General features: G+C 51.6%; 1 protein-coding gene across 2 annotated transcripts in view; it reads left to right on the top strand.

Annotated features, from left to right (window-relative positions):
- RFTN1 (raftlin, lipid raft linker 1) overlaps positions 1-21231 on the top strand; it is a 212104-nt gene that overhangs the window by 15932 nt on the left and 174941 nt on the right. For both annotated transcript variants that reach the window (XM_043474803.1, XM_043474802.1), the window contains exon 2: positions 3196-3348. In XM_043474803.1, coding sequence (XP_043330738.1) covers positions 3204-3348 — 145 coding nt within the window. In that variant the 5' untranslated portion in view covers positions 3196-3203. The remainder of the gene's footprint in view (positions 1-3195; positions 3349-21231) is intronic.

Below are 21231 nucleotides of genomic sequence, written 5' to 3'. Positions count from 1 at the left end.
AACTCATTGGAAAGGAGACTCATGCTGGGAAAGATTGAAGGTGGGAGGAGAAGGGGATGACAGAGGATGAGATGGTTGGATGGCGTCACGGACTGAATGGACGTGAATCTGAGCAAACTCCGAGAGGTAGTGATGGACAGGGAAGCCTGGTGTGCTGCAGTCTGTGGGGTCACAAAGAGTCGGACATGACTGGGTGACTGACGGACAGCACCAGTGGCAAGCAGTCACGAGCCCAGATTCAGGGGAGGTGACGGAAGCCCCATCTCTCGATGGCAGGAATGTCGGAAGGGCCAGATGTGAAAAGAGTCACCCCATTTACCTTCTGTCCTGCCGGAGACCTTGAGCCCCGAGGGAGACAGACTCTGGCTGAGACCCTCGCGTGCAGCCCCGCGGACCCCGTCCGCCCGAATCCGGCAGGGCTCTGCCCTTCTGTTCCCTCCTCCTGCAGCCTCACTGCCCCGCGAGGCCCAGAGCCAGCCTTGGCCCAGCTCCCTGTGAGGTTCTAGTGCAAGGGGACCTCGCATGGTAAATAGTGAAATCTACCAAACGTGGATGATCACGTAAGGTGCTGCCACGTCTTCATTCTCCTTCTTTCCGTAAGCTAGGTTTCATGACTTGCTTCAGCACAGTAGGGACTGTAGTAGCCATTTGTGGGGCGCTGTCCAAGTCTTTCCTATTTTGACAGGGGTCGGGTGAGTGGGAGGACACAGGAAGGAGCTGGGAGGAAAGCAGCAACGCCAGGAGCCGGCAAGGAAGGGCTCTAACACGACCGCGTCAGAGGAACAAATTCACACTGTGCGCTTTTGATGGCGGTGGCTTGGCAGGGTCTCCCTTCCCAGAGAGAACTGTGCTTTAGAAGCAGTTTCTTAACTGGGGTTGCCTGTGCCCCCAAAGAAATGAATGCCTAGAATTTGTGACCTCGAGGATTCACTGAAGCTACAGTTCTGCTCCTGGCTGGTCCAGTGTCTGATCACATAGGCGCTTCATTTGCCCAGAGGCTCATCGCATCCTGTGAGTCCAGCACAGTGCCCTTCCGGGGGAACTTGGGGGCTTAAGTTTGGATGGTATGATTGAAGCTGAAAATTCACAGCTTGTGAAATGGGACTTTTTCTAATAGTTTCTGGCACCCCCCTCCCCTCAATGTCAGATTTATCTATCTTGACTCATCCTGATAATCCTCTCCTCCTTTTTTTTCATGCTGTCAGGAACCTGTCCTGGAGAAAAGAAATTAAATCATACTGAAGTGTTAGGGTCTACCAGGAGCTTGGTTTGATGTCCTTCCCGGGGAGAACGTAATGGTGGTTTCAGAGGCTGCTGAGGCAGCGTGTTCTCAAAGGAAGGAATCTCTAGTGCTAGAATTTACCTGGTAGGATAGCAAGAATGGAAAGACTTTTGAGGAAAGGTTTCTTTGTCTCTTGCCTGTGTGTTAAGTCGCTTCAGATGTGTCTGACTCTTTGCAACCCTGTGGATCATAGCTCAGCAGGCTCCTCTGTCCATGAGATTCTCCAGGCAAGAAAACTGACACGGGCTGCCATGTTCTTCTCCGTGGATTCTTCCCGACCCAGGGATCGAACCCACGTCTCTTACGTCTTTCCATTGGCAGGCAGGTTATTACCATTAGCACCAGTTGGGAAGCGCCTTTTTGTTTTTTTTTACTTTCTTGGAGGCCCCCAAACATTCAGGCTTTTGTAGGAAGGAAGGTGAGTGAGTGACTGGTAAGACTTCAGGTGTTTCCAACTCTGTTCTGGGGGTGATAGCGCTTATCTGCCTAGCTTACCTGTTCCCCAGCACTTAGGGGCCTCCCTGTCCACTTCTGCATTGCCCCAGCGGATGCCCGTCGACTTGCTTTCTAGCAGTTAAATATACAGCCTCGGTGCATATCAGCTATTCTATCAGCAGAACTGCAGAGTATTTTACAAGTAATCAGTTCATGCAGATGGCACATAAATCATGTCTGCTCTGGCCCTTTGGACACTAATGTTCCCTTATTAAGGCATAAGTAAGCCTTCCTGTTCTCATCCATCCTCCCAGGCTTTTTTTAATTACTGACAAGTATTGCCTGCTGGTTGCTCCGCCAGCCCCATCATCCCTCCCCAGCTAAGTTGCTTTTGTGAGGTTCGTCTTGTTTTTCCAGACCTGCCCAAGTTGCTGTAGGAAGCTGGGTACCTTGCGAATGGCCTGAGCCCAGGGAGACCCTTATCTCTGAGAGGAAGTGGCCGCCGCATTTGTGTTTGTGATAGTCGTGACCAGTTCGTGTTTTTGTGAAACGTGTCCCGATGACAGCAACAGTGCTCCAGGGAGGAGGGACAGATTGGCCAGGCTTGGTCACCAGGGGTAACTGAAGTCGCCGCTGAAGTCTGGGGAGTGGACGCAGAGCCGTTTCGTGGATGCCGTTCTGCCTAAAGAAACAGAACGGTCACTGTTTTTCAGCCCCCGGAAGGCCGGATGCCCAGTCCGCCCTTGTGTGCGCTCCGTTTCAACATCTCCTCCTTTTGCATCCAAACCGTAGCTGCGGATCTTTGCTGTGAATCTTTGCTGTGACACACGTGGATTTCTGCTTCCAGATTCTCCTGCCCTGCTGTTCGTGTTCAGCCAGTTTTCATTTTGGTCTGAAATGACTCTCAGAGTCTGGAAGAACCCCTGGGTTCTTGTGGTTTGGTCTCAGAGAGAGTAAACAACTTTTAGACAAGGCCTGTAAAAATACCACGGTCTACCTTGAGAGATGTTTTTTGAATGTGAAATCTGTCTAAATAGTTACTGTGGAGGGTGGAAAGGGCTTTGGAAATTGTAACAACTTCTTATCCCCTTTTAGAGACTGCCGCGAAGTGATGGACCATCTTGTCTCTTTTTCAGATGGGCCAACACCGTCACGCGGGGTGTTGCTTTTTAGATCTCCTTTTTTAAGATCACGCATACAGAGTAGAGCGGGATTGAGGCACTCCGAGGCGTTGTTTTCCTCAGATGGGGAGAGAAATGATATAAAACAGGCATGTTTGAGGTGTCAGTTCAGAACCCCAGGCTTGCCAGCCAGAGATGCCAGCCTGAGCAGAGAGCCTCCGGGGTGCAGGTCATGGATTTCAGCCAGCCCGGGGTCCTTTATGTGGGCTTCCGGGACGTGACGGTCTTGCACACGACGGTGTGTAAGGACAGCGTCTCAGAACAGAGATCATTCTCTTTCTCTCCTTCTGCTGGCAGCTGCTGAGATGGGGTGCGGGTTGAACAAGCTGGAGAAACGTGATGACCGACGACCTGGAAATATCTACTCGACATTGAAGAGGCCCCAAGTGGAGACCAAGATAGATGTGTCCTATGAGTACCGCTTCCTGGAGTTCACCACGCTGAGTGCCGGTGAGCCTGGGCGCTCGGCCCAGCGGGCTCGGGGGGCCTGGGGGCCTGGGGACAGGCTTGGGGGTCGGGGGGTCTTGGGGGGACAGGCTGGGGGCCCTGGGGGGCCTAGGGGGGATGGGCTTGGGGGGCAGGCTAAGGGGCCTGGGGACAGGCTAGGGGGCCTGGGGGAACAGGCTGAGGGACTTGGGGGCGCCTGGGGGGTCTGGGGGGATGGGTTGGGGGGTGGGAGTCTGGGGGCCGGGTTGGGGGCCGACTGACAGGGGGTTTTGTCAAGAAGGGACTGCTCTCAGGAAGCCAGATGTCTGGGTAAAAATCTCTCACTTTCTGCAAACTAGCAACTGATTTAAATGGTAACGAATTAAAACCAGGTGGGCCAACTGGTACCCGGGGGAGCGTTGAATGGGCCTACCATGGGTCTACCTGCTCGCGGAGCGTTTCATGGCAGGCCGGGCGAAGGAGGTGGCGGCTGTGTCTGCTCGTGGCCGTCTGTCCGTCCTCCCAGCTCCCCCTGCCCCTTGTCCATCACGCTTGGCCCTGCATCCCAGAGGCCCCGGGGTGACTGATGAGTGAGGCTCAGCGTTCCCATCTGGAGCATTTGCCGAGCGCCGGCTGGATGCGGAGATGCGGGTGGTGCTGCAGGGAAATCGCGTGGCCCGTCCTGGTGTCTCTCGTCCCCATGGAAGAACTCGACAGGCCGTGCCCGCAAGGTGGAAGCATGTAAATTAGGCTTTTGGAAGAGGGACCAGGGCTTTCTTCCTTGTAGGGGGGGAGGTCCCTTGAAGTGGGGAACCCTCAGTGGGCACTTGCTGACACAGGCATCTGAAGACGGACTTTCTCCTCCCTGTGACCATGATAAGAGAGGAGAATTTGTGGCTAGAGCCCTCCTAGGGGTGGGTTTGAGTCCTGGCTCCGCTGTGGACCTGCGTCTGAGCAGCGGGCGCTGGCAGGGCAGCCCTGGGGGCAGCAGGGGGCACGCGTCCGGCCCCAGGTGGGCGGCTGGCCCCACTGACCACTCCCCTCCTCCCCGCCGCTGCCTGACCACCTCCATCCGGGGCTAATGCCGCTCCCTGAGCCCCGGGCGGGGTGGGCGGCTGGGCGGCTGGGCCTCTCTAGGGGCGGCCTGAGCACCCCTCACAGCCCCCCAGACAGACCCCTGGCTGTCCCAGCCCACTGCTTCCTGCCGGCACCTCTGATGAATACCGCCACCCCCGTCCTCAGCAGCCAGACCCGACACCTCACTCACTGTGAACCACGCCTTCCCTTCCTCACCCACAGCTTCCAAGCCTCTTAAAGCGTCTTCCGAAAATGCTTGTGATGTCGCTGACGCAACGTGAACAGATCTGAACCCGAAAGCATTCGGAGCATTTCATCAACCAGTATTTGCTCAGTGAGCACTTGAGTGCTTTCGACGTGCTGAGCCTGGTAGAGGGGTGAAGGAAAGGCCAGAGTGTGTGCAGGAGAAAAGACCAAAAGGAAACATAGCAAGGTGTTAAACACGGATTGTTAGGGTGCTGAGACGAGGGGGCAGTTCTTTTCCTCTTTTTCATAGTTTTGTGCATCGTGGTTTTATTCCTTTCATCACCAAGAGGAGTGACGTTTTGCTTTTCATGGTGATCACTTCCAGGAACATAGCAGGTGCCTCCCCACCCCCGACCCCTGCACCCCCTGATTCTTGGCTCATCGCCTGAACTACCTTCCCGACCTGCTGGCCTGTTTCCGGGCTGCCCTGTGCCCCAGGCGCAGCACCTACACGGCTGTCTGCGGTTGGATCACGTTTTGTTGTCTGATTATAAAATGGGGATGTATCCACTGAAAAAGTTAGGAAAACCCCGGAGCGACCCTCGCTGGTCTCCCTGCTTCTCTCCTTTCCCCCTGCCCTCGGATCACATCCCTGCTGTGGCTCCTGGCCCTGGGGCACCAGCTTCCCTCTGCCTCATCCTCCCGCTGTCTGTCCTGCGTGTTCTGCCGCTTCGGCCTTGCTGTTTCTCAGCAACCCTCCCCGGCCCCGGCCTCCTCAGGGCCTTTGCACTGCCTGTTGCCTCTGCCTGGAACTCCTCCCAGATACACTCTGGGCTCAAACCCTCAACCCCCTTCTCTGTGAAACCTCCCTGACCCCCTGTTTAAAATGTCTGCCTCCCCCGACTCCCCACCCCCTTCCTCTCTTGGTTATCCTCCTGGGGAACCCTGCCATCCACGTGCTCTATATTTCACTCGTAATCCATTTCCTTGTTTGTCGTCTGCCTTCCTTTATTAGCAAGTGGAATCCCTTCTAACAGGAGCAGGACTGTGTCTCTATTTCTTCTCTGCTATATCGTCAGTATTTAGAACAGTGCCCGGCACATAGTAATCATGTTGAATGAATCCTCAGTGTATATTTTTGTGTTCTGCTTTTATGCAGCTTACAGTGAGGCACCTGCTGTGGCTGCACGTGTTCCTAAAATATGGTTCAGTGGCCCTAAGTGCTTGAATCAATTAGGGTGCCATAATTTATTTTGGGCTCCCCTTTATGGACGTTTAAGTTATTTTGAGCTTTGGGCTCTTCTAAATAATGTTGTGATCAGCAGCATTGTACGTACATCTCTGGATGCGTTTCTGATTATTTCCTCAGGAATGGCTGGGATGAGAGATATGGGTGTCGGGACCCTTAGTAGATTGGCACCTTGCCCCCTGGGTGGGACCTGTGGGTGTGCAGCTCAAATCCCGCCACACTGAGCCCTTTAGCTGGTTCCCTGGGTGATGACAGGGGGGCTCCCGCTGCTGCCCAGACTGTGCGGGCCCCCTCCCTCATCTCTGCAGGATCACGTGCCGGGGCCCTCAGCCTTGCCCGCTGTCCCCACTAGGACCCGCCCCCCCCCGCCCCCCGCCCAGCCTCCGTGTTCTGGCGCCGTCGGACCACCCTCTGCACAGGCCCTGCCCCGCCCCCTCCCCTGTTGCCAGCATCCCACCCTGAAGTCCTTCCTGAAATCCTTCCTTCTGGACACCCGTCCCGTCAGAATCACACTTTTCTGCATAGGGGTTGCTTGTCCCCACTGTCTTTACGATCCTTTTATTCCATCGTATGTTAAACTCTGTGTGTTTGCTTCAGGGCAGAGACTAAGCCTTGCCCACCTTTCTGTTCATCCTTCTGGCTCGCGCCTTCTGGCCGACAACAGATAGCCATTCTGGATAGTTGGGCTCCAGGAAGCCTGCAGGGCGGGGCTTACATCTGCTGATGCCTTTCCAGGCCGCCTGTCAAGGTCCTTTTCCAGAAAGTCTCATGGGGTTGTCTGCCACTGCTCTGTAACGGAGACTTCTATGTGCCAGGTCCCACGATGGGGCCTTCGACCCCTGATCTCATGTTTTAAACCCTTTTCAACTTTGCTGACATGTAACTTTAGCACACCACACTGCACGTCTTTAAAATGTCCAGACTCAGGAAACCGTCACCTCAAGACGTGGGGCATCTTCATTGTCCCCCAAGTGTCCTCCTCCTCCTTTAGTCCAGCCCTCTGTCCCCTGACGATATGCTTTCTATCACTGATTTCATTTTTCTAGAATTTTCTATAAAAGAAATTGTGAAATTGGATTTTTCCACTCCGTTTCCTTATTTTGAGATCATTTATGTTGTATGGTGTTCCAGTGGTTCATTTCTGTTCCGTCGCTGAGTGATCTTCCAGCGTGTGGATTGACCACAGTGTATTTTTCTCTTCACCTGTTGATGGACATCTGGGTCATTTTCAGTTTGGCGTTCTTACGAATTAAGTTGCTATGAACAGTTGTCTTTGTGGGCTGCTTTGGTGGTTTTATCACCGCTGTAACCTAGGGAGGTGTATGGGTACACTTGTTTTTATTTTTTATTTTTGGCAGAAGAGGAAATGGACGTTCAGAGAGGTCAAGTACGTTTTCTAAAGATGCGGTGCTGGGAAGTGATCAGGGCAGAAACTGAATGTGGGTCTCTTGGGCATCCTAGCTCTGGTGCCGTATAAGCTGCAAGGTCCCAGATGAACAGGCGTGAACGGCAGTCGGCACGTTCTTGCCATAAAGCTTGTGTTGCCAAGCAGAGGGCTGAGCTGTTCCTCTTCCGTGTGGGGTTGCCATAGGAGGTTTTTGAGGAGCACTTGATGTGTTTATTTTTTCATAGAGAAGATGCTCGTCCGACTCACATATTCCAAGTTGGGGATAGGGTGTTGTCCACTTCCACCTGCTGCCTTAGGAAGGGGACCCCACACCCTTTAAAAAACCAGAGAACACGCACTTTCAAGATCAGAGTCCACCCTGGTTTTTCTGCCCCTCACTCAGAGCCTGGTGCTTCTGTGGATGATTGTGGAACTTGCAACCTCGCTTGTAGCGCTGATGGAGGCGAAAAGCAGCAGGAAACTCACCGCGAAGCGCATAGGCTGCCAAAAATCTCAGCTCTGGGTGATTTGATTGGGCCTTCAATTTTCAATTAACTCTGGTCACCGAGGGCTGAACCTGCCCTTGGACGGGTCTCCTCGCAGGTGGAGGCCCATAAAGCATCACGATTCCTGTGGCACGGTGCCTCGTTAGCCCTTTTATGCGTGCGGCTTGCCAGCTTCTCGATGCCAGGCCACTGACACCACTCAAAAGCTACCTGTGGGAATCCGTGGTGTTTGTCACAGGAGCAGTTGGCACAGTCTGCGGCCCGTAGGGCGACAGTGATGCCTCGGGCATGACCCTTGCCTGACTGTCTGGCCCCGCGCTGTCCAGGACAGGAGCCGCCAGCCACGCGGCTGTTTGGTATAATAATTAACATTGAATGAAATAAATGTATGAATACAGATGAATGAAAGATACGATAAAACATGAACCGAAGTAAAAATCCGTTGCTCTGCCACCCCTGGCACCCGTCACATGCTCAGCAGACGCATGCGGCTCGTGGCCACCATACTGGGCGTTGTAGGCAGAGGATGTGCCCACTGTGGGCAGTGCTCTCCCAGTCGGTTTTCGATGGGGGAAGACTCGATTCCAGGTCTGACTCTGCATCCCTAATCAGGTTAACGTACCGTTGGTGTTATGAAAGCTTGCTCCTGGCTTCACTAGGGGCCGCAGGATGACAGTTCATCGATGTCACACACATTTACCGAGTGTGGACTGGACCCAGGTGTTCTGTCCGGAGCACGTGAGGGTGAACCAGACAGGAGGTGCCCACCCGCCCAGGTCACAGTCAGCTGGGCTGCTGCAGCAAAGTGCTCCAGGTGATGTTTATTTTTAATCACAGATTTGGAGGCTGAAAGTCCATGATGGGGGGGCCCCCACGATGGGGCGTTCTGGTGGGAACTGTCTTCCTGGCCTGTGGACAGCCACCTTCCTGCCGCGTCTTCACACCTGAGTGAGACAGAGCGACCCCTTCCTGTCTCTTCTTAGAAGGACGTTGGTCTTATGGGAACAGAGTCCATGCTTATGACCTCATTTCCTTAGTTACTTGTGTCCTGGCCAGCTCAGTCGTGTCTAATTCTTTGCAACCTCAAGGACTGTAGCTCACCAGTCTCCTCTGTCCATGGAGTTTTCCAGGCAAGAATACTGGAGTGCGTTGCCATTTGTTTTTCTCCAGGGGAACTTTCTGACCCAGGGATTGAACCCATGTCTCCCGTGGCGCGTGCGTTAACAGGCGGATTCTTCACCGTTGAGCCGCCTGGGAAGCCCCAGTACATGTCACCTTAGTTACTGCCTTACCCTCAATACTCTCGCCCTGGGAGCTGGGCTTCAGCATTTGGATTTCAAAGGGACACCATTCAGTCCATACCACGGGTCTAGCCTGCGGTCTCCATTGCTTCAGCATCTTCCAGATGAATAACCACGTGACTAGGGTGCTGGTGATGGAGGGAATGTGGTGAAAGGTTCCCTTGTTGGAGGATGTGTGTGTCAAGGAAGGTTTGAGGCTTGCAGGGGGATTTGGAGTTAGCCAGGTGGAGAATGCTGTGGTGCTGGAGAAGGCTCTTGAGAGTTGCTTGGACTGCAAGATCAACCAGTCCATCCTAAAGGAAATCAGTCCTGAATATTAACTGGAAGGACTGATGCTGAAGCTGAAACTACAATACCTTGGCCACCTGATGTGAAGACCTGACTCATTGGAAAAGACCCTGATGCTCAGAAAGATTGAGGGCAGGAGGAGAAGGGGATGACAGAGGATGAGGTGGTTGGATGGCATCACCAACTCGATGGACATGAGTTTGAGTGAGCTCCGGGAGTTGGTGAAGGACAGAGAGGCCAGGTGTGCTGTGGTCCATGGGGTCACAAAGAATCGGACACGACTGAGCAACTGAACAATAAGGTGGGGAATGAGGCTGGGAACAGGTGATCTTTTCAGGCAAAGGGGACAGAGCATACAGACAACACTGCATATTTGAGAAGCCGTGGGTGGTTCAAGTTGATTGGCTTGTGTCCTTTTTGGGGCCAGATGACTGAAGGTCTTAGGTCTTGGACTGAGGAGTCTAGGCTCTCTCAAGAGCTCTCAAGGCTGTTAAGGTGGGGCTAGGGTAGGTGACATGATCAGATTTGTGTTCTGGAAAGCTTGCTGTGGGTTTAGAAAGAAGGGATGGAAGGGGTAAAACTGGGGGAGAGGAGAACATTTTGAAGCCGTTGCGGTCTTGAGCAGGGAGTGAAGGGGACCTCAGCGAATGGAGTGGCTGTCGGGACTAGAGGGTGGGTGGGTTGAGAGAAGTCAGCGGGTGGCCCCGGGGCCTGACTGGCTGGTGAGGGGGTGGGGGGTAGGGGGGCGGAGGTGGCTTAGCTGGGCACCTGGACGTCTGGCATGGGGGCACAGCGCGATGCTCTGATTCTGCTTTAAAGCATTGACTATTTTTAAAATTCGAATAGAGTTGCTTTACAATGCTGTTAGTTTCAGCTGTACGCAGCGTGAATCAGCCGTATTCTTACACATCTCCCTCCCTCTTGCGCCTCCCTCCCGCCATCCCACCCCCTGGGTCATCACAGAGGACTGAGCTGAGTCCCCTGTGCACACAGCGGCTGCCCACCAGCCGTCTATTTCACACATGACGGTGTGCATGTCAACACAGCGTTTCCTTTTTTAAAAGCAGTTTGTCTATTATTTATTTTGCGTGGGCTGGGTCTCTGTTGCAGCGTGTGGTTGTCCCTGGTGGTCCAGTGGAGAAGACTCCACGCTCCCAACGCCGGGGGGCCCAGGTTCTAACTCGGATCGGGAGCTCAGATCCTACATACCACACCTGGGCCCGTGCACCGCAATGAGAGATGCCTGTGCTGCTCGGCAACTAAAGCGTTTTCAGATAATGCCCGCAAGGAGCCTGAGAGCCAGAGGGAAGGCCCTCTCTCTCTCTCTTCTTCAGACGAGGAGATTGCCTTGACAGGTAGTAGTACTAAGTGGGACCAGAATCCAATATTCGAACCCCCCTCACATAGGACCTTTCTACTGCATGAAAGAGAGCGCTCAGACCTCTTGAATGATGCCTCAGTCTAAAAAAGAACTTCACTGGGGTCTAACTTACCTGCAGTAAAATGCACCTATGTGAGGTGCATGGCTTGCTGAGTTTTGGTAACTGACACACCCTTGTGATTACCACCACATAATCACACCGCCCCCGAGGGTTCCCTATCCCGGACCGCCACTGATTGGCCTTCGGTCACTGTAGATTCACCTGCTCCTTCCAGAATAGTGTAGCACTGTCGTCATACAGCGTGCAGGCTTTGGTGTCTGACTTCCTTAACTCGGTGTAATTCTTCGGGGATTCATCCATGCCGTTGTACGAATCGAGAGCTCATTCCCTTCTGTTTCTGGGTAGTATTCCGTTGTTTGGATGTGCCCAGTGTTTCTAGTCATTTCCTGTTGAATACTTGGGCTGTTTCCACTTTGGGGCTGGTCTCAAATAAGCTGCTGTGGACGTCTGTGGACAAGCCTTGTGTGGACCTGTTTTCTTTCCTGCTGTGTAAATAGGAGGGGTGGGATTTCCGGGTGGTGTGGTAAGTGTATCGTTTACCTCTATGAGAAGCTGCGCAACTGCTCTCCAGAGTAGCTATACTATTTGACATTTCAAACAATACATGAGGGGTGGTGGGGCTTTCCCAGCTCAGTGGTGAAGAATCCACCTGCCAAAGGGGGAGACGCAGGAGATGTGGGTTTGATCCTTGAGTCGGGAAGATCCCCTGGAGGAGGAAATGGCAACCTGCTCCAGTATTCTTGCCTGGGAAATCCCATGGACGGAGGAGCCTGGCGGATACGGTCCGTGGGGTCGCACAGAGTCGGACACGACTGAAGTGACCTAGCAGCAGCAGCAGCAGCAGATTCACTTTTTTACGTGTGATAATTACAGATGCTGTGTATTCAGTACCTGTGTGTGTGTGCTCAATCTCATCCGACTCTTTGCAACCCCATGGATTGTAGCCCGCCAGGCTCCTCTGTCCAGCGGACTTCCCAGGCAAGAATACTGGAATGGGTTGCCATTTTCTCCTCCAGGGGGATCTTCCCAGAGATGGAACCAGTGTCTCCTACATTGGCAGCCTGATTCTTTTACCGCTGTGCCACCTGGGAAGCCCAATTCAGCACCTAGTGTGTGTTAATCAATTTTAAACGAAGTAACAACAGTCTTACGAGGTAGGTGAAGTTTCCTCCAGGATATAGGAGGACAAATTGAGGTCTCGAGTATGGATGGGGTCGTTGCCCTAGGCCACCAAGCTGCTGGGTGTTTGTAGCCAATTCCATCGTCTTACCGAGCAGCAGAGCCTTCGCTTTGGTCTGCTTTTGATTCCTGCATTGCCTGCACGCTGTGGTGGTTTTGGCTAAACTGAAGGGCTTCACCGTGAAAACGCTGAGAAGCACCTCGTGCTCCACCGCACGTCTTCTTCAAGCTCGTCTCCTGTTTCTCCGCTTAAATTCCTGCTTGTAAAACATTCCCATGGCACACGTTACAACTTCTAGGATCAGTTCACATTGCCACATTTCTAAAATTCCCGTCTTTGTGGGTTTCCGGTCTCAGAGGTCTTGAAGAGCTGACCTTTGGGGTTTTTTGCTTCAACATTTATGCTGACCAGGCTCATACTTGCATTTTGACTGCCAGCATTTCAGCCTTAAGCCCTGTGGATAAATTTTGGGTGGTCATGAGAATAACACAGGGTCACATTCATTATTCAAAACATGTGTATTGTGCAATGAATCATGTAAGGGTCCAATTTTTATTTCACTTCCAGTCTGGGTAACCTTACCCTAAGCACGACTGCAGAAGCAGCTGATAATCATTGTCTCTTTAAGTTGTTCTTTTAATCTCTCCTCCCAACTGGGATAGAGATTTCGCCTAAAAAGATGGATCACAGTTTACTTTAAAGTCTAAAAACTAACAGGTTAAAGTGTTTTGGGGCCAAGACCCTGGGTACTGAGTGACTTGTCATAAATCTTGGTGCTGCTAGCCTGTCGGATTTCATGGGTTGTCAAGGGACGTGATAAGAAAATTCTAAAATGTCATCAAACATGATGTTAACCTCCAGAGAAAGACTCCAGGCCTTAAGAACGAATCATTTCACTAAAGGCATGGTTCGCTAACTTGATAGTGAGTCAGAGTCACCTGAAAAGCCCTTTGAAACCCAGACTCCTGGGCCTCAGAATTTCTGATTCATTAGGTCTGGGGCCAAGCCTGGGAATGGTGTTGTCACAAGTTCCCAGGTGATGCTGATACCACTCATCTGGGGACCACGCTGAGAACCTTCCAAGACCAAGTGGGCTGCGAGTTTCTTTGATCTGAGTGGAGAAGGACGAGAGAAATGATACTGGTGTGACTTTTTAAAGTATGAAATAAAGTTTAGTAAATGTTTGCATACATAACTATATATCATGACCAGTTCAGATTTTATTTCCTTGAAGTAGCTTGCCATATATTTGGAAGGACAGGCCATACTCCTCAAATGAAAATGCTGCCAGTGGAACACAGTGATTCTCCAACTTTGGTTAAAAGGTTCCCATGCCAGGCTGCACCCTGGGCCCCTGAAGTCCGTCTTGGGAGAAGCAGCCAGGCCTTGGTGCTTTTTGAGACTGTGGGTGAAGCCGTGGGCAGCCGTGGTGGAGGGTGAGTGGGCGGCATTGGTGAAGTGCCAGGCGGTCTTTCCCAGCCTGGGTATCCCAGCTGGTCACCATCAGGTAGGCCACCTGTCCTGAGATTTTGTTTCCCTTCAGCCCTCAGAGAGGTTTGTAATTCCTGCAGGTCACCTCCAGTTCCCTGAAGCCTGGGTTCTTTCCCCAGAGTGCCGAGCAGGAGACGTGGTGTAGCTTGGAAACGGCACAAACAGTTCTCCAACTTTAGCAATGACAGAATCAGCGGTGGGCTTGTGGGTTCAGATTACGGAGCCCCAGTCCGTGGCGTTTGTCATCCGGACGTCTGGGGAGAGGCCCAGGATTTTGCACCTCTCGCAAGTTCCCAGGCGATGCTGCCGTTTGCCATTGCTGCTGCGGGGACCACCTCGGAACCCACTGGACTGGCCCATGGGCAGTCGGTTCCCCCCAGCAGCCGCAGTCGTTCTGCTGGCCTGAGTCCCCACATCTCCGTTGTCACCGAAACCCAGCCTCCCCAGGGCCCCTCGCAGACTTCAGGGGTTGGCCGTCATGAAAGCCAGTGCTTCTAACCTGGCTTCCTCCTCTCTGAGCAGACTCCGGGCACCATCTCACTGGTCCTGAGGTGGACCTCACATTTCGCCCCTCTGCCTCGGCGTGAACCATCCACCTGTGGAGCACTCCCCCCCACCCACACACAGCCTCAAGGCCCCCCGGGGTCCCTGCCCTCCTTCACAGTGCTGGAAAAGCTCCACCTCTTCCCTGAGAAGTCAGCCCTCGGGGGTGACCGGCCGCTGTGCAGGCAGATGGGAGCGCGTGGGTTTGGGGATGAGAGGCTGTGTGGTTGGAAATGAGTGTTTGCAGGGAGGTTGCTGGGCTCAGCTGAAGGCCGAGGAGTGAGAGGTGGGTCTCAGTCCAGTCGCTCAGGCGTGTCCGACTCTTTGCGACCCCATGAATCGCAGCACGCCCGGCCTCCCTGTCCATCACCAATTCCCGGAGTTTACTCAAACTCATGCCCATCAAGTCGGTGATGCCATCCAGCCATCTCATCCTCTGTCGTCCCCTTCTCCTCCCACCTTCAATCTTTCCCAGCGTCAGGGTCTTTTCCAATGAGTCAACTATTCGCATGAGGTGGTCAAAGTATTGGAGTTTCAGCTTTAGCATCAGTCCTTCCAATGAGCACCCAGGACTGATCTCCTTTAGGATGGATTGGTTGGACCTCCTTGCAGTCCAAGGGACTCTCAAGAGTCTTCTCCAACACCACAGTTCAAAAGCATCAATTCTTCGGTGCTCAGCTTTCTTCTCAGTCCAACTCTCACATTCATACATGACCACTGAAAAAACCATAGCTTTGACTAGACGGACCTTTGTTGGCAAAGTAATGTCTGTGCTTTTTAATAACCTATCTAGGTTGGTCATAACTTTTCTTCCAAGAAGCAAGAGGTGGGGGCCTAGGGAACAATTTTGTGCTGGCTAACAGATGTGTTGCCAGTGGTCTGGGGTCTGCGGACCATTCTTGGACCAGGGGCCTTGACTCCTGAGTGTCTGTGCCCTTCTGGCTTATCCAGGGTGGAGGGGGAGCGTAGGCCAGCGGGGGGACAGTCAGTGTACTGTGGCTTGACCAGAACATGCCGGGCATATTAGGGGCCCAGTTATACCCACAACATCTAAGCAGACCTTGGTTTTCATTTACACAGCTCATCACGTCTAGCTGGAAACACTGGACCTTGGCAGGTTTGTAAGATGTACTTGGGCCTCAGGGGTCACGTGGTCCAGCCTCCTCCTGGTCTTTTTCTAGAAGCCTTTGCTTTGGTTAGGTCTCTACTATCTCTGTCCCCTGCACCCCGTTTCTACTCCTTTCCCACCCTCGCCAGTGTGACCAGACCCATAGAGATAACCTCGATCCTGGGCATATATTCAGGGAAAGCTTTAATTCTGAAAGATACATGCACCTCTTTGTTCGTGGCAGCACTATTGACAGTAACCAAGATGGGAGAGCAACTTAAGGTGTCTGTCGACAGATAGATGGTTAAAGATGTCTCACACTCACACACACACACACACACACACACACACAGGAATACTACTCAGCCAGGAAAAGAATGAAATAATGCCATTTGCAGCAATGTGGATGGACCCTGAAATGATCATACTAAGTGAAGTAAGCCAGCCAAAGACAAATGTCATATGATATCACTGGTATGTGGAATCTTAAGAAAGAAAAGGACACAAATAAACTTACTTACAAAACAAAGAGACTCACAGACAAGACGAACTTCTGGTCACCAAAGGTGAAAGAGCGTGGCGGGGGTTGGGGGGGGATGAATTGGTAATTTGGGATGAACATGTCCACACTACTGTGTGTAAAACAAATAACAACAAAGACCTACTTGTGTGGACAGGGGACTATACTCAATATTTTGTCATAACCTGTAAGGGAAAAGAATCTGAAAAAGTATATGTATATATATACACACACATACATACATATGCATGTATGTATATACAACTGAATCACTATGCTGAATACCTAAAACTAACATGATACTGTACATCAGCTATACATAAGTAGAAAAATAAAATGAGAAATGACCCAGAGGCGACAGCACAGACCGGAGCTCATGGACTGAGCTTGAGTGGAGTGGGTCCGGGCGCTGCCCGGGAGGCCTGGCCGCCTGGCCGTCTGACCCCTGACTGCCGTTGCCTGCGCTGCACGCGTGAGCCCCCCTTTTTCAGGGAAGCCTTCAGCTCAGGGAAGGAAGGAAGAGCCCTGGGGGATGGGGGGTTATTTGCATTACAGGAGGAGTCTCGGTTTAAAGTGGCTTTCGCCATGGGGTTCCTTTCCTGGAGCCTCGAGTGCCCTGAAGTGTTTATTTTGCCATCCATAACGAGGTATTTATTACCGCTCTAAATATGATACCTGCAGCTTTAGAACATAACAAATTCATCTGTAACATTTGCTGCTCTTCCGCAGAACCGAACATGGAGGCTCTGATGTTGATGGTGTGTGTTTTTTTTTTTTCAGGGAAAACAAACAAACAGATCTTGAAGTAAAATGTCAGAAGCCAGGAAGGAGGGTAAAGAGAAGCTGCTCTTGAGGCTGTGGCATAAGGCAGGGGTCCCTTGTCTGTTGGGGGGATGGCTTTTCGTATCTCCCAGACGTGAAGCTCATCCCTGAGGGGAGGGTCCTCCTGCCACAGCCCTGAATCTCTGTGTCAGAAGGCCTGGCTGCGTCTGTGCCCTCCGTGGTTGGCTGAGGTTGTCCGTAGGTGATGAGGTGTGGACAGGAGCTTCCTGTGATGATAAGGGTATTATTACTGTTGGTAGCAGTAACAGCGGTGACGACTGCCAGTGAGTCACGCACCATGCCTGGGCTGAGTTCATCCTCAGGGCATCCTGACTTGGGAGATGAGGAAATGGGGCTCAGAGAGGTTATCCAGCATGCCCACGGCCACACAGCACATACGTGGTGGGGCAGGCATCGGAGCTCAGACGAATGCTTTGCTTGTAAGCAGAGCTGGCTGTTGGGCAGGCCTCCTGGGCCCAGCCCTGAGGCTCGGCAGGCCCCGATCTGTGACCCCCAAGACCCCAGCAGCCAGGGCTCTGCCTGTGCCGGGCGGGTCCTGCTCTAGGGAGAGCGTGCTCACGTGGCTTGGTGACTTATAGGCAGTAGGGGTGAAAATAGCCGCTGAGTGTGACGCCACGTGGGTCTTCATCGTCTTCATCGTCTTCGTCTCAAGTAACTGGTAACAGCCCTGGCGGTGCCTTTCAGTCCCGGTATGTGCAGGGAGGCTCAGGCCCAGGGCGATTCCGTGCCAAAGCGCCAGTCTCCCTGCTGCCCGGGGCCCTCAAGACCTGGGGATGGGCAACCACGTCAAGATCACACTGCCCATGACCCGCTGAGAACCACCGGTGTTCGCGTTTGCCAAGATTGCGAATGTCAGTGCCTGACCCGCTGTAGCAGAGCGTGGCCTTCCGTATGTTGCTGGTGTTAAATCGGGCTGTTTGACCTCCAGCTCAGGTTTGGAGGCCAAGTGTGAAGCGGGTGCGTGTGGAAGGCTGCCACGCAGTCCTGGTTTTGTCAGCGGGCCAGGCTCGGAACTTGTCCTGTGCTGAATATAGACTCCTCCTTTGCTGAAAATAGTACGGGCAGTAGGTAGGGAAACATTTTTCTTTCCTAGAAAATCGCTCCCTGCGCCTCTGGGTTGCTTTGACTTCTGTGAAACCATCTGTTCCTTCCGATGTAATTTCCAGACTATTAGATTAAACGGTTTCTCCTGTCCCACTTTTCAGCTTCTGCTTCCTTTCACTGTTCATTAATAAATTGCATGGCGGAGTTTTCATGGTGAGGGGGTGGGGGTGGCGTGTCTATATTTACTCAATTTCAGCTTGGGCAATGGCAATTGTTGGGGCCTGTGAATTTCTTTGATTTCCTGCATATGTTTCATTTTTGTTTTTAGTTTCTATAATTGCTAAGAGTTGGTTGCATTTTGTTGTTGTTGTTTTTGAGACTCATGAAAGGAAGTCAGTTGCATGAGTTAGGAGCTGAGGTTCTGGTGGGGAGGCGCGCTAAACACAGATCTGTCTTTAAACAGAAGATACGAAGAATTGGTAAGGAAATCGGCTCCCATAAAACCTGTCTCACCGTAGATGAATACACTTGTACGGAGTCTTCAGGGATTTTTAAAGATAAATGAGATAATATGTGTGACGTGGCTTCAAGCTTTTCTGAGCACAGCTACTACATTCATCTTCTGTATGGTTGTTGCTTTTGAGAATGCAACCAAGCCTGCTGTTAGTATTAATGTTATTGTTAGATATTCACTAATGGAGGTAGTAAGATTTAAGAGGGAAGAGGGCATTCTTTGAATTCCTTTCTTAATGTAAAAACTCTTCTTGCTGTTTCCCCAGTGTCTCTGTATCCATACCAGGAATCAGCACTCAGTCATGTGTGAAAATGGGCTCAGAGGTCTGTGTGTATGTGTGTGTGTGTGTGTGTGTGTGTGTGTGTGTGTGTGTGTGTGTACAAGCAGTAAATTCCAGCAACTTAAGCCTGCCTTTAGTAAAATGAAATTCCTTGGTGATGACCGTGATGTGTCAAAGCAAAATCAAATTCTTTTTCTGTAGGGAGTCATAAAAATGGCACTGTGGTCATGATAATAATTTTTATCTCCTTTGGTTAAAACAGAACAGAAAATAAGTTTATGTGCTATGCATCCTGTTAATTATGGTTATTAGCTATATTGCTTCAAATAATTTTTATAGAAATGCTTTAGACAATGCTTGGACCAGATTTCACGCGTGCTTCGGAAGAAAGGTGGCCTGTTGAATTTTATCTATGAAGTATTTTCAAATAGTGTGAAAGTGTAGGTGATTCTGCCGTCAGGTCACTTGTCACTGTCGTTAATTCTGGAGAGTCATTTTCTCAGTTCTGTGTTTCAGACATGTCTTAAGCTGTTCTTTGTTTATAGGTCAGATCTCCTGATAAATAAAAATGAGGTAGGCAGTTGGTACTTGCTCGAGTCATCAGCCGCTGGGGTTTATTTCTATTCTGTTGCATAAACATGCTTTTCAGGTGCATATACATGATTCATACGGAGGAGGATACCTTCTTTTGACAGCCTTATTGGGCCTTCCTAAAAGAGGAAGGGGGTTATTTCAGTTGGGCATCTTGGGTGTAGATTCTGAGTTGCTTGTTAAGCGTAAGGACGGTATGGAGCCATATGGAATGTGTGTTGCCTTTGATGGTGATCTGTTCCTTAGGGAGCTGGCATACTTGGTGGGTGGACTTTCTTTAATGGAGAAGGCAGCCCTGTCTGACAGGGTTATTCAACAACATGAATTCATTGGATATTTATTGATTACCTGCCCTTTCTCTGGCTCCAGGCTGGGCCTGCACAAGTGAACAAGATGGCGAGGCCTCCTATCATAGGAACCAGCGTCTGAACCCTCCCTGTCCAATTCAACCTTATTGATGCCCCAGCCTGGTGCCCATTTTCCCATATCCGGAAACCAGTCCCCTGGGGCCACAGCCTTAACAGAGTCTGTGTGTTATCCCGGGAAAGCATCGTCCTTGATTTCCCATGATATGTCTTTGACCTGGTGGGCCCTGCATGGCTGATGGCTGGAGACTTGTCTCGTCTTGGGTGGGAGCAGGAAAGCCCTGGAAGTCTTAGACCAGGCGGGATCCCTTGTCTCGCCCCCTCCCCCCCGCTTGGAAAAAACCCCTGGATTAGTGGCTCAAGTCATACCAACTTCCTGGGGCTGGAGGACTCATCAGGGCTGTTTGTGCCCACAGACTGAACTTTGGGGGGCTTAAAAGAAGCACCCAGCATGCTCTGGGAGCATGCTGCAGGCTTCCAGACCGCCGTGGCTCTCTTGATGAGACACGGTGTGTTGGTCTAGAGTGAGATAAACCTTGGAGAAGCGGCACTGCTGGTTCCTCCAACAGCCTGGGCTGAGATGGTGCTGGAGAGCTGACGGGCGGGAGGAGGGCGCCGGCGTTTGCCGGATCTGTGCTTTATCCTCTAGCCCAGTGGCCCAGCTTTGCTTGTCTAAAACCACTGTTTTCTGACAATCTGGAAACTGTAAATTAGAGCAGAAACTTGCTCTTTTTTTCTACCTGGTGATTTATTACCATGGACTTCATACAAATGGCTTAGACTAAAATAGCTAAAATCCAAGACAGCTTTTGTCCAAGAGCCTTAACTTTCTTTGCTGTAAGTGAGAAGCCAGAGGTGGCTTAGTCAGGTGATGGGGGCCAGTGCCCCCAGAGAGGTGGACTAGCCAAGGTTGTGTGCTGGGAACTGGGGCAGAATCGTAGAGTCCTGGGCAGAGCTTGGGGTTGACAGCCAAGTTAATGAAGGTGCAAACAACTTTAAACTCAACTTTTCTGCGTATTGGGCTTCCCTGGTGCCTCAGAAGGTAGAGAATCCGCCTGCAGTGAGAGAGATCCGGGTTCATTTCCTGAGTCAGAAGATCCCCTGGAGGAGGGAATGGCCACCCAATCCAATATTCTTGCCTTAAAATTTGCACTCCAAATTCCGTGGACGGAGGAGCCTGAAGGGCTGCAGTCCATGGGGTCCCAGAGTCAGACAGCTAAGCCTGTGTGCTCAAGAGCCTGTGCTCTGAAACAAGAGAAGCCACTGCGATGGGTAGCCCACCCACCACAACGAAGAGTAGACCCCACTCAGAGCAACTGGAGAAAGTCCATATGCAGCCTTGCAGACTCAGCACGGCCAAAAATAAATAAAGAAACAGATAGTATTTTTTTTTTTAAAGAGGTCTTGCTTCTCTATGAGAGGCAGTGTTGTGAGTAGTTGAGGGTGCAGACTCTTGAGCCAGACTTCAAATTCTGATTCTGCCACCGATTAGCTATGTGACTTTGAGAAAGTCACTTAACCTCTCTGTTACAGGGTCATCATCTGTAAAGGGGGCATGTATTTTTGGGCTTCTAGCTTCTATATTCTAGGAAAACTACTTTGAAGACTGTGGGTGGGTTTTTTTTTTTTTTTCTTTTTTATAGGTTCCCCTGTTCATGGGATTCTTCAGGCAAGAATACTGGAGTGGGTTGCCATTTCCTTCTCCATGTGGGTGGGTTTTAACAGACACAGTCCACTCTTTCTGCCACGATGAGTAGAAAGAGGGGCCACTTGAATAGCTTTTGTGACTCTTCCAGACTCTCAGGTGCCTATCCTTGGACTGAGGGCAGTTTTCCAGGGGAAGGGGCAGCCGACACCTAGCCCCTGGGGGAGGGGTGCTCGAGTCCCTTAAATGACAGCCGTCAGCAGGGACGATCCCTACCCTGGGTGATCTTCCAGTCCAAAAGCAGAGGACCACCACTTGCTTTTCCATCCTTGTCTTGTCTTTGATGC

The sequence above is a fragment of the Cervus canadensis genome, chromosome 7 (genome assembly GCF_019320065.1).
Source record: "Cervus canadensis isolate Bull #8, Minnesota chromosome 7, ASM1932006v1, whole genome shotgun sequence".
NCBI classification, from domain to species: domain Eukaryota; kingdom Metazoa; phylum Chordata; class Mammalia; order Artiodactyla; family Cervidae; genus Cervus; species Cervus canadensis.
This window is presented reverse-complemented; position numbering and strand designations above follow the sequence as displayed.